We start from the raw sequence: 13,610 nt of genomic DNA on the forward strand, positions 1-13,610 counted from the left end.
TGGAACACATGGAATGGAAGAGACTACTGACTGCTAAGGATAGTCTAGGAAGATGGCCAGAGGTGGGGGCCTGCAGTACTCCAAGAGTAGGAGTTCTGGTGCACTCCAGGAGAGAGGAATGAAATCAGAACTAATTCAGATATGTTTTTTATCTTTTTATTTTGAAATGATCATAGACTCTTAGAAAGATGCAAATATAATACAGAGAGGTTCCATGTACCCTTCACTCAGTTTCATCCAATGGTTATATCTTACAACTCAGATGTGGTTTAAAACCTTCTATGACTACGGCTAGGCCCACCTCACCCCTGTCTTGTCAGCAGCAGATCCTGGAATTTGGGGGTTGTCAGGAGGAGCTTTGAGAAGGAAAGGGACGCAGGAATCTTTGGGGGGATGGGTCAGAGAAAATAACTAGAAACTCCAGCGAGCCAAGGTGAGAAGGATGGAAGGAAAAGAGATCAGAGAAAGGAAGGCAGGGTGACTAAAGGAGGTTGGAAACGTGGGGAAGAGACTGCACTGGGCTCCATGGTAGAAGGAGGGAGGAAAGAACAGGTTACATGAAGAGAAGATAATGATTTCATAGAGAGGAGCAGACTGGGAACTGCGATGGGTTCTGGGGAGGTGAGGCTGAAATGAGTCTAAGGGTCCCAGGAAGTTTCCTATAGCTAGAGACACTGACTGTGTGGGTGAGTGAGTAGAGGGAGTCATAAGGAAATGGAGAAGACTGAGAAGAGAAGGCTGGTGGGGATGGGAAGTTGAGACTAGCTGGGTGCCTGTTGCCATGGTGCGAGCTGAGGCTCTGGGCCTCCATCCAGTATTCAGGATCTGGCTCAGTGGATGGACAGTTACTGCCAACTGGACACAGTCAGCTTCTTGGGTAGGTAAAACTGTCTGTGGGAGAGGGAGTATGATAGAGGAGGGGGAGGTAAACAAGTTGGGACCAGATGACAGTAAGACTTTGCATGGTGACCAAAGCTCTGGACATTTTTCCTACCTCCCTAGTCTCTTGGGAGGACCCTACCTGCTCTCGAAGTCAGGGAGGAAGGGTTGTACCAGGGGTCAGAGTTTAGGGAATGGGGACAGGCTGGTCTGTGGTGGCAGTAGGAGGTGGTACAGAATGAATGCCTCCCTTCCTTAGTAGAGGCCAATGATACCTATGGGTTCAGCATCATACTTTCGGGAACAGAGCAGGTAGAGCCTTTGGTTGGTTAGTGTGCCATTGTAGCGGCAGCTGGTGGGAGGTTGTATGGAACCCAGAGAGCAGATCGTGAGGGGATAGGAGTCATGGGTGAGTGTACAGTATTCGTTGTAATTCTCACAGAAGCTTTCACTGTACTTGCAGAACTCCCGGACAGCTTTCCAGGGGGCATGTACCACATAATGGGTCTTTGGACAATACCAGCTTTGCTTTACATCCCGCACATAAGCCATCAGACCATTGCAGTAGCCCTGGAAACCCTCTGGATAGTTAACCATGGGATAGTCGATGTGTAAGGTGCGGAAGTTCTTGATAGCAATCTGCAACTTGCTGTCCACAACCTGAGTTTCTTCTAGAACAAGCTGGAGGAAGAGGAGCCAGGCCACAGCTTGTGCCATTCCTCCTGCTGGAAGAATTTAGGTGGTTGGAGGCAGTGGGCCTAGGGTGGCTGTCTGCCTCTTCCTGGAGCCACCAGCATTACCCCAGCCTTCCTTCTGTGCCTTCACCTATACCCCAAGAGCTGGGCTGTACCTCGGAGATCATCCAGCCCAATTCCTTATGCCCCCGAGAGAAAAGACACTTGCCCAAGGTCACTCAGCTGGTCAGCCACCTTCAGCCATTCCCTCCTTTCCCTTGTTCCAACTCAGGGTCTCAGCCTCACCCAGTCCATGAGCTGTAACACTTACGGAATAAGAGGTCCAGCTGGTCCTTGGGTGAGTGACTCTTCCTGATTACTGCTGGCCCTGTCAGCTCTTCTGGTAAAAAATGCAGAGGTGATAGAAGGAACAGGCTGAGCTACGATTCTCCAATTTGATTCTCCAATCCTCCGACTGCTCCGGAGGAAAGACAAGAGCTGGAAGACAGCAGGGCAGGGGCAGGGATGATTCTTGCCTGAGGCCAAGGACAGCCCGAAGGTGAGAAGAAGCTAGAAAGGTTTCTGGATAAAGACTAGTCTGGGAGGAGGGAGTGTCCCCTGAGTTTGAGGAGTTCCTGTGCTGAGGGGGTTGGATGGGTGGGAGGAAAGAGACATTGCTATCTGGTCTCCTCCTTTCTGGTGTCACCAGAACACTGAGTTCTGACCTACTTGCCAGAAGACCCTAAGTTCTTGGGCTTTCTTTGATGTTTTCTCTGGTCCATAGGCCCTGCTCCCGCGGAAAGGTAAGAAGGAAAGTACTGTCGTGTTTCTGAAGAACAAAGTGCTGCTTGTTCCTGACCCTTAGAGAACAGAGGGTCTGCCACTCTTATCCCACTCACAGGAGCCCAGGAGGCCAGGCACACCACATAAGGGCCTCCCACCAGAGTGCCGGGCTGAGAATCAAACACCCCTATTGGACCCCCCACAGTCCCCATTGTCACCTTCACTCTAGTCACAATCACACTGACTCCCTCACCTGTAACCCCAGGCCCTGTCAGCGTCTGAGCCCTCCTGGAAATTTATGCGTGCTGACCCTAAACCTCAAAGGTGTCAGGTTGGATTAGACAGCACAGCCCGGACTTGAGGGAGTGCAGGCCACCTGAGCCCCGCAGATCAGATTTGTAGTTTGTCATGTTGGGAAAAAGCTGGCCTCCTAACTTTCTTTTTCATCAATACCTGGCCCTTTATCAGAACAAAGGAGCTAGCTCCCTACGCCTGCCAGCCACAGTCCTTGACTTCCAGAGGCTTCTGAGCTTTGCCTCCCTGCAGAGTGTTGTCCAGGTTGTGGGCTTCCTTCTAGGAGAGCCTACCGCTCTTGTCCTGGAGAGCGGGAGTGCGGAGTCAGAACACGGAACCCTGAGTGCTCCAAGGCCAGTGTGTATTTCAGGAGCGGGACACAGAGAGACGTCCCGGTGTTCCTCATTCACAGCCCCCCTAAACTTGCTCTTTCTGACAGCACAAACTAGAATCCAAAACTGAACCTGCCCTCCCCACAATTGGCTTCTCTTCCTGTGTTGTCTATCTTGGTTTCCTCAGTTACCTGTGCATGAAATCTGAGAGTGATCCTAGACCCCTCCCTCTCCCTAAGCCCACCTGTTGGGAGGCAGTGGCTGCATGGTGGTTAAGAACAAGGCTTTTGAGTAAAACAGACCAGAAGCTGAATCCTGGCTCTGCTGCTTGCCGGCTGTGCACCATCAATCTAAGTTTACTAAACCCCACGATAATCTTCAATTTCTTTGTCTGTTAATGAGGATAATATTTTATACCTTGCGGCAGTATTGAGCTACATTAAGATGTATATTAAGAGCTTTCAGCCCAGTGCCTGGCACATGGTAAGTCCTCAGTAGACCATGAGTCATGCCGTAGCCGTCACACAGCCCTGACAATCTTATGTAAACTTTTCCTAAACCTGTCCCTTCCATTCCTATTTCTTTTTCTGCTCAGGCTGTCACTTCTCCTGGACGCCACACACACTCCAACTCTAGTAGGGCTCTACACCTTGTAGGACATAAGATCTTCCATGACCTGGCCCCCACCACGTCTCCAACTGCATCTCCATCCCTGCTTGCTTCCCCCTTTGTGCCCCACCCCACCTCTATGTCCTTGCTCACACTGTCTCCTCTACCCGGAATGCTGCTTTTCTCCTCCTCCCACCCTCACCTCCATCAATTCCACTGAGCTAGCTCATGAGAGGACTCAGCCCAGAGATCCTCTTTAAGAAGCCTCTGCTTGAAAGATCTCCCCGGGGAAGTGTGTGCACAGCCAAGCAACTGAGAGTAAATCCCACACAGGCAGGTGGCTCGTCTGTGTCCTTCAGGCAGTCTACAAGCAAACACAGAGTGGGAGCCCATGCAGGGTGGTGCCTGAGCCTGGCTGACTCAAGTCTTTGTTTTGAGGAAGCCTACCACTTTGTGGTCCCCGCCTCAAAGCATGCCACCACTTCCCTATTTGCTCAATGCTGCAGCTTCCCTGAGAAGAGAAAGGAGCTTTTCATGTCTCTTGGTCATCCTCTTCCTTCATTTGCTACCCATCCGCCACCACTCACCTCTGCACACGCAGTTACAGAAATGGAAGAGCACATTGTAGAGGACAGAGTTCAGGACTGGATACAGATAACCTACTGAGCTTCTGTTTCCTCTTCTATAAAGGGATTCATACATTCCTTAGCTCATAAGGCTGCAAGAATAAAATGAGATGGTCAGCATGAAAGAGACTTTTAACCATTAAACAATATATAAATAGATAACTAGATATGATCTCCTAGATTCTACACCAACTCACTTTTTTCCCAACTCACTCAACATCTGCAAACCCTCTTTGATTCCTCAAATGAGCCAAGGGTCCTCCCCCATGCCCACTCTGCCAATCTAGAGCCCCTCTCACACCTAACTTAAAATTCATCTTCATGAAGCTTTCTATTGTTAGCCATGCCCCACGTTGATTACTTGAAAATATTTTTTAAAAAGTAATTATTAAATAACATTTTAAAGTGCTATGACAAATGTTGGGGAGAATACAGAGGTAAATAAGATAATTCCAGTCCAGATTAAATTTATAATTCAGTGGGAAAGACACATGTATGAACATATTTAACAAAGGCACGATCACAGGACCAGGAAAAGTACTGAATATCTGCTGGGCCTTTGGGTTCCAACCTGCAGTCTTAGTGGTCTGATCTTTAAAATCTTCTCCTAGGGGGACGACCCCGTGGCTGAGTGGTTAAGTTCGAGCGCTCTGCTTTGGCAGCCCAGGCTTTCACCAGCTTGGCTCCTGGACCTGGACCAAGCACTGCTCATCAGGCCAAGCTGAGGAGGCGTCCCACATAGCAGAGCCCCAAGGAACTGCAACTAGAATATAGAACTATGTACTGGGGGGCTTTGGGGAGAAGAGGGGGGAAAAAAGGAAGAAGAATGGCAACAGATGTTAGCTCAGGTGCCAATCTTTAAAAAAAAAAAAATCCTGTCCTAGCAGTGCTGATCCATAGGATTGTGTCATCCACTCTGACATGCTCGCCCTGGTTTCATCTGCTCCCTAAGCCTGAGATTTGTGGGATTGTTACCCCATTACACTGGACTTTACATATACAAGAATTACCCTAAAGGTTAAGAAACAAAATTTTAGAGAGGGGCAGTAGCTTGCTCACGGTCATATGTCTAATTCAGTGATTCTCAATGAGGGGCAATTTGGTCATGTCTAGAGACATTTTTGGTTGGCACAACTGGGAGGTGCTACTGGCATCTAGTGGGTAGAGGCCGGGGATGGTGCTAAACATTCAGCATTGCACAAGACAGCTCCCTCAACAAAGAATTATCCAGACCAAAGGTAAATAGTGCTGAGGTTGAGAAACCAGGATCTAATGAGAGAATCAGATTTCCTAACAAAGGCAGACTTACTTATACCTTACCTATTGGAAAGGGTTGGTAAATATCTAGGACTTAGAAATATTTCTGTTAGATCTTGCTTGTAATGGTGCTGGCTCTTCCACCAGCAGAAGGGGTACTGATAGTTCACCATTGAAACAACTCTCAGTTATTTTTCCTGTAAACATGACCCTCTGCATGGAGTTATTACACATTCTCTCCTTCCTCCCCGCCCCCACGGTAAGCATTTCTAGAACAACTGGCTAGGGTGGCAGGTGCAGGGGTGATTCCCTGTGATTGATGGGAATCACAAGATTTTACCCGCTCACCACAGTCTCAGTGGTATCACTTTTGCCCCGTCCAACTCAATTTATTGTACTGCTTACAGTGTCATGGAGAGTTCCTGGTGTCCTTGAACCCAAAGGATTGCTTCAGCCATCTCAACCTTCTTGTCATAGCTTCACCTCCACCCCAGGATTGAAGTCCAGGAGCTGCATTGTCAGTTCCTCAATCTGCTAACCAATGCTGTGGGTTGGTGGTAATCCCACCTGTGACTGGGATCATTCTGGGCAGAGTGAAGGCCTTCTAACCCAAAAGTTGAATCAGTTAAGGACACTTATATGCAAGGCACTGTGCTATATCCTGTGGGAGGTGCAAAAGAAGTGTAATAGATGATCCTTCTGGAAATTGACAGTCTAAATTGGAGGAAAATGATAAATACATATGAAGAACTAACTAATGATTCAAGACAGAATATCATGCATCTTGAAGACAGTAAATGTTGTAGGAATTTAAGGGGTAAGAAACATTCCTCTGAATTGGGAGGATCAGAGCAAGTTTTCAGGATGGGGGGTGATCCTGGTTCCTTGGGATGGGTCTCAAGGAACACGAGTTAAGTGGAGATAATGAGGACTATGAAAGGTATGTTTGAGAAAAAAGAGAAAACCAGGATGGCTGGAGTTGAGGCACTTAGTGTGGGAAAAGGGAGAGATAAAGTTGGAAAGACAAGTTTGCCGAATTGTGGCAGATCTTGATTATCAAGCCAAGGAATTTATATTTTATTCTGTAGATAAATGAGGAGCTTGCAATGGCTTATGAGACAGAGTGACCTGGTGAGGCCTCTCAAACCCAGACTAGGTTCCCCTCTCCTACGTCCTGGCTTGTCTAAAGGCATTGGTCTGGGAGCCAGGGATTCCAACCTTCTGTCAGGGCTGCCTCCTCCAGACCCAAAGCTGTTCCAGGAAAGGTCATGAGAATCCAAAGACCCAAAGAAAGTCTCACATCTGACCCCAACTTGCTGTTTGTTTCACTTTCCCCATCTACAAAAATTAGCCCATCACCTTTATTTATCTGAGGAACAACAAAATTAGGATAACAGAACTTGGACCTGCTCCTGCTTGGAAGGAAACTCTCGTGGGCTTTCCACCAGTATCCAGAGGCTGTGTGGAACTCTGGAAGAGAGAGAGGCTGGGCACCAATCCAGGCCTAGCCTTCCTCTCTCCCAGCCCCCCGCATCCCCTCCCAACACAGGCTACAGGAAGCAGCAGCTGTTGTCCTGTGGGGAAGACAGGCAGAGGTCCACCTGGCACTGCTGGGATTTTCACAACACCCACCCAAACAACTTTAAACACACACACACACACACACACACAACGGTGCCCTGGGGAGAGGTTAAGCCAAGAGCAATGACTATGGCGATAGAATGAGGAGGAGGCTGGGGCAGTTACCTCATATCCCTGGATGGAGGTTTCTTGTCTGAGGGCTTACTTCCCTCTCATCTTCTCTCCCACTTTGTCTTCTGCTGTCCCTTCTCTAATTTCTCTCTTCTCCCTTCTGCCAGATGCCCTGACCAGTCCTTGGCCTGATGCCTAACTGCTTTTGTTCTCCCTAACCTTGTCCCCCTTCCTCCATCTTTTCCTCTTGCTCCATGAATGTACTGAAGGAAAAATGGCAAAATTATCCTACCGAGTGCAGAGGGAAACAGATCTTGGAAACTGGATACTTTAAGCAAATGAAGAAACAAAATCACCCGCCTTATCCAAACAATGGAGGTAAAATAAGGGTTTCAGCTTGAATTGTGCAGATGGGAGGGTCGACTCTTCTACATCAATTTTCATGTGCAAACCTAAACCTTTACTCTCTCTTCCTTTTGATCTGAGTCAGTAGGGCCATCTTTATTTTACTTTCACAGATCACTAAGGCAGCCTTTTGGGGAATGCAGCATAATGGAGTTGAAGAGCAAACTAGGATAATTATAATGACAGGAAAACACAAGAGCAGAGGGCAGTGCAAGTTGTGGTTTGGAAACATCTCACTCTAGAATAATGAGAAGTAAGAAGGAGTCCGGGCTAGGAATTCAAATGAGCTCTTGGCCTCCCCCCGACTCCTCCAACCCCAGCCACCATGCCAGGGCTGGACTGGCCTATGCTGATCTGTATTCTATCCACAGTCTGCTTTAAACCATGGATTTTTTTCTCCAAAAATTTGCATTTCTACAGCAGCAGAGGCATAATTCTCTATCCAGAAGTTCAAATTGCAAAGATTCAGGCACCTTAACAAAGCAGTGAATGCTGTTCCTTCGGTCAAGGCCTCACTGAGGGCCAACTAGAGGAGTGGACGCCCTGCCGGAACTTGCTCCTGGTTCTCTGTTGCCATCTAGTGGTGGGTCCCATCTCCAACACCGCTCCTTCTGAAGATGTTTCATCCTGACCCACAGCTGTGCTCTCTAGCTACTGAAATATCATCTCTCTGGCCTTAAAACAAACACCCCAATCTTCCTGACTCCAAATCCTAACGTCTGGACCAGAACACAAACCTTATGATGGAGACAGTTTACGTAGCCTGTCTACGGTTACACTCCATACAACAGCCAAGTGATCTTTAAACAGACAAGCCTTTTGCTTCTCTGCTTAGAACTCTCCCAGGGCTCCCCAATGTGTTCAGAGAAAAAGTCATAGTCCTCCTAATGGTCTCTCTGGTTGTCCATGATCCAACCTCTGGCACCTGCCTGACCCCATCATTCACCTGCTCCAGCAACATGCACTCCTTGCTGTTCCTCCAACACTCCAGGCGTTCCCCCCTTTCCAGTCTGATCTCTCTACCTGGAGCATTCTTCTCCAGACAAGCACAAGTTCATTTCTCTCACCTTCACGTCTTTGTCCCAGAGTCACCTACTTCAAATACCCTATTTAAAAATCACCACCTATCAACCTCCATCCAGTTCTACTTTTTTCCTTAGCAATTATCACTTTGAGCAAAGTATATATGTTTTACTGTCTTTCCCCCAATGGAATGTAAGCCCTACAAAAGCAGGGATTTTTGTCTCTTTTGTTCACTGATATATCCCAAGCATCTTGGCACACAGCAGATGCTCAATAAACATTTGAACATCAACCCGAGATTCTGAGATTACCTACTACTTACAGAAGAATCCTGAAAACAAAAACACTGTTCATCTCAGTTTCCCAGGCCTTCCCACCCACCAAAAGTGATGCTTCTCTGCGTCAGTGTCTTGATTCTCCTGAGAACCATATGCTAAGCTCACTGGAGCTCCTGGAGCAGTGCTGACCCAAGCTCTCCACACAGTCTAATACCCACCAGGAACAGAGCGTATGAAGTGAAGGAAGACCCATGGCTGGATGCAGAGCAACACCACCAACAACAGCATTTCCAAATTTGAACAATGTTTAAGTTTTGCAAATTTCAACTAAGTAGGAAGGGAGAGAGTAAAGGATGAGAGTTGTTGGCTGCCTTCTCCAGGTAAAGCCATGTGGGCGCCTGGAACCAGAGGGGCCCAGAAGAATGAGTCTTTGTAGAATAGCTGAGTCGGGATGTGCTGGGCATCGTGACTGTGATGATTCATCCACTTCCCTGTCTCCTCCAAAAGATAAGCAGTAAGTCCCAATAATGGGAAACCATACAAAGCAACTTTCTACGCTATTCTATCTGTATCTCAGGTGAGAAAAAGGCAATCCTTATCATCACAGTGATTGGCTCTTCCCAGGGTCATGAACCAGAGTGTATATAGGAGGAGATAAATGACAACTCTCCCCAAAATTCATTTTGGTTGACACCTGGTCAGGTGCTTTATTAGAGTCATTAAAACCATGTGACCAGGGGCCAAATCTAGTCTTGGAGCATGAGGATTCAAGCTTCCTCATTGCTGAACATGTTTAGGCAGGTGCACTAGCTCCCTAAGTATCCACTTATTTGGGACACGTAAGTGGAGAGGCATGAACCTGATTCATTTCCTGACCCAGGACTGCTCCCCAGCCGGCCCCAAACAGAAGCAGTGTAGCCCACACCCGCTCTTAAGGAGTTAGGCAGTGAGAAGAGGCTCTCAGAGATCCCAGGCCCAGTGGTGCGAAGGTACATCCTCAGCCCTAGTGTGAGGACTCAGTGAGGAAGTGAGGTCTGCGGTGGGACTCGGCTGAGAGGAGAGGACAGAGAAGGGACAGGTACTGACTGGATAAGAATACACTCAGGTAAGTGATAAGATGGACAAGGGAGGGACTCAATGTGTAGGGGATGAGGACATAGATAGGGGAGAGAAGAGAGTGATGCTGGGGGTTGGAGGCACAATATGGGGACACAGGAGATGGGGATGGGGTCATGGAGGGGATGAGATACAGAGAAAAGGACGGGGACATAGGGACACAAAGTGGGTGGGACTTGAGGGAGAGGAGATAGAACAAAGAGTGGGAGGCAAGAGGGACAGAATGAAGGAAGATAGGGGTACAAGGTGAGGTGGTTGGGGCCATAGGGTTATGGGCTGGGGTCATGGTGTGGGCACACAGACAGGGAGGAAGAGGTGAGACACAGGGTGAGGGAGGAAGGAGGCAGTAGGGGAGGGAGATTATGGTTAGCTAGAAGGAGCAGGTATAGGAAGGCTAATTTCTCAACTAAACACCACCTGCTCTCTGTCCCCAGAGACTGCAGCCCTCCATTCTGTTTCCCTTAAGATGGCAGCTGCCAGAGCCGGATTCTGCCCCCTGCTGCTGCTTCTGCTGCTAGGGCTCTGGGTGGTCAAGGTCTCAGTCAGTGCCAAGCCCAAGCACATGACCCCAGCTCAGTGGTTTGAAACTCAGCATGTGCAGCCCAAGCCCCAGGGATGCAACACGGCGATGGGCAACGTCAACAAGTACACAAAACGCTGCAAAGACCTCAACACCTTCCTGCATGAATCCTTCTCCAGTGTGGCCACCACCTGTCAGACCCCCAGCATAGCCTGCAAGAACGGCCATAAGAACTGCCACCAGAGCCAGAAGTCCGTGTCCCTGACCATGTGTGACCTCACCTCTGGGAGGTACCCAGACTGCAGGTACAAAGAGAAGCAACTGGATGCGTTCTTCATTGTGGCCTGTGACCCTCCCCAGAAAGGGGACTCTGGGCAATTCCAGCTGGTTCCTGTGCACTTGGACAAAGTCTTGCAGATTTCCAGCCTTCCTCACTCTTGGGTTGTGCCTTAATTCCTTTTCCACGCCTTTGTACCACTCCTTCTATGCTAAGAAGTTTCTCTTCCCCTCATCTCTTGGGATCGTTCTTAGCTCAGGCTCTTCCAAGAGACTGAAGGGGGAGCTGAGGTTGATACCTCAGTAGGCTAAGCTCCAGAAGAAATGGTCTTTCATCTTTTTCTTGCTGTTCTCCCGGAAGCTTATCCCCAAAAGGGGGGCTGAGCAAGCTCGGGTGTGGGTTCCCGGGTCTGTGCCTTGTACATCTTTCCCCTGCCCCCACCTTATCATGACAGCGTGACAAGAGGAGGAAATAAATGGAAAGGGTTGTATGGGATATATGGACAGAGCTGTTCCTGTTCCTAGACTAGGAATCTTCCCCAGCTCTGAGGTGGCAGTGAGGTGGCCTGTGTGCAGAGAGGCAGCTGGAAGGAAAGAAGACAAGGAAGAACCGTTTCATATTTATATAGCATTTCATGCCACATGAGTCCCTTGTGAGATAGACTTGACAGGGATTACTTGCCTACTTTAGGATGAGGAAATTGAGATTTCAGAAAGCTTAACTAAAGAGCTTGTCAAATTGGTTAGCAAAAGAAGCTTGACTTGAACCTAAGTCTCCTAAATACAGTGCACTTTCTACTTGACTATTGGACAAAAAAGGAAACCTCTACAGGGACAAGAGGAGAACTAGGTAAGAGTTCACCCTGAAGAAATGTACCCTGAGAGCTCCGAAGAGCCAGTTACCATGTGTTGGCTGCAATAAAGGTTATTACCACTTAAGCCAAGAGACTGTTTGTGGGTTGCTCCTGGGATCTTAATTCCTTCTCTCTCTCTGCCTCTCTGACCATCCTCCCCCTACTCCAGCCCACTGCTCTTCTGACCTGGGCCCTGGGCCTAGCTCTAGTTAGATCCCCTTGGCCTGAAGACATAGGATCAGTGGAGTGTCCCAGCTTCATCTCCCTGCTCCAGGATCACATTTCCCTTGACCTCAAGGGACTTCCGTGGCCCAGAGCCTGCTTGTCACAAACAGGCTGGTGGGAGCTGCCAGAGCTTCCTTCCTCCTGATAATGATCTCTCCTGCCTCGGTGCTTCCCTGGCTTTCCACTCTGGCAGTCTGCCCAGGCCGGAGGAGTTGAGATGTAGAAATGCCATCTCCCTGTCCCCTTGAGCTGCAGATACCATTTCTCCCTCCGTAGTGAGCAGAGCTGGAGAAGCTCTGGCTTTCTATTGACTCTATCCTGTTAACTGCCGCACCCACACCCCACATTGCCTGAAACCCTGACCATCACCAGCCCCTTCTCTCTTCCTTCATCTCAGTCCCAGAGGAGCTACACTACACCCATGCCTGCCCCACTTCAGCACCCAGCCATGTTTTTGGACCTTCCATTCCCTGTTGAGTAGTCTGCTCTCTTCCTGTCCGTCCCCAACAACTCCAGTGCTCCTTGACTCCTTACCAGAGTCAGAGTAAGCTTTGGAGCCAAATCTTGGGTGTAAATCTTGGCTCAGTCCTTCCTGGCTACGTGACCTTGAGCAAACTACTGAACCTCCCTACAGCTATGTTTCCATGTAGCAAAATGGGAGTAATACCACCTACCCAACAGGATTGCAGGAAGATTTGGAAATGACATTTATGAAGCCTTAGTCAGCCCCAGGCACTGGTAGGCATTCAATCATAACAATTAGTAGTAGCAGTGGCTGTAGCAATAGCAATATCCCCATCAGATCATATCCACCTTTGGCAAACACGCAGACCAAGGCAAATACCCCACTCAATTCTCCTTGAGGGCTTTCTTGTGCCAGAGTGAAGTTCAAGAGCAGGCTAGAGGACAAGTCTGCAGGCTGAGTCCTTCCAGGTGAGCTGAGTGGTTTGAGAAGGTGAGAGAAGGGAGGGAAAGGATGATCAAAAGAAAAGAGAACAGAACCTTAAACAATTCAAGCAGAGTGTGGAGCCAATAAGTTGATGAGTCTTGAAAGTAAGAGGTGCACTAAACATACGTTGTGGACAAATGCCAAATGACTGAGTGTAAAATCTATACATCCCATGGTCTCTATACTATGCATTTATCATTCTAAATAGATGGTTTTCAATTGAGGTGCATAAAAAAGCAAGATACTTAAGGGTAGCTGATACTTCTTTTCAGTTTATTCTTTTTTCACAACTCTTTATATTTTCTTTATTGATGATTTTCCTTATGGATACAATGGCTTTGAAGACATCCTCCTCACAAAATTTTGAAGTGGCTAAAATTATGACTTTAATGCATCTTCTCAAATTGAGAAGAATTTCCAAATAGGACATTTTCTTGAAAGACTTATGACCTAGATAGTATTAAATAACTAAAAATTAAACATAATTTAAAAGTAATCTGTGATGCTGGAGGTCAGAATAGCTGTAGCCTTGGGGAGTACTGACTGGGAATGGGTAAGAGGTAAGCTAGAAATGTTCTTTCTTAATCTGGATATGTTTAATTTGTGAAAACTCACTGAGCTGTATACTTACGATTCATGTATTTACTCTACGTAAGTTATACCTCAATAAAAAAAATTTTCCTAAAAAGTATAGTTCTTAAGGATTATTTTAACCTGATAAATCCTAATACACCAATCAATTCTACAAAGATTATGATATAACGAAATCATAGAAATATGATATAATCTAATTTCTATTATTCTGCCTTGTACTATTT

General features: G+C 47.6%; 2 protein-coding genes across 2 annotated transcripts; one reads left to right on the forward strand and one right to left on the reverse strand.

The window, feature by feature from the left end:
• Positions 1-134: 134 nt before the first annotated feature.
• On the reverse strand, positions 135-1,596 carry RNASE13 (ribonuclease A family member 13 (inactive)). The gene has a single exon (XM_070240076.1). The coding sequence runs from the start codon at positions 1,594-1,596 to the stop codon at positions 1,135-1,137; it is 462 nt and encodes a 153-aa protein (XP_070096177.1). The 3' UTR covers positions 135-1,134.
• An 8,226-nt stretch (positions 1,597-9,822) lies between these two features.
• On the forward strand, positions 9,823-13,480 carry LOC100072707 (ribonuclease 7). Its single transcript, XM_001502729.5, has 2 exons — positions 9,823-9,957; positions 10,403-13,480. Exon 2 carries the CDS (start codon positions 10,435-10,437, stop codon positions 10,939-10,941), a length of 507 nt encoding a protein of 168 aa, XP_001502779.1. The 5' UTR covers positions 9,823-9,957; positions 10,403-10,434; the 3' UTR covers positions 10,942-13,480.
• Positions 13,481-13,610: the final 130 nt, after the last annotated feature.

This window comes from Equus caballus, chromosome 1 (genome assembly GCF_041296265.1).
Source record: "Equus caballus isolate H_3958 breed thoroughbred chromosome 1, TB-T2T, whole genome shotgun sequence".
In the NCBI taxonomy this organism is placed as follows: Eukaryota; Metazoa; Chordata; class Mammalia; order Perissodactyla; family Equidae; genus Equus; species Equus caballus.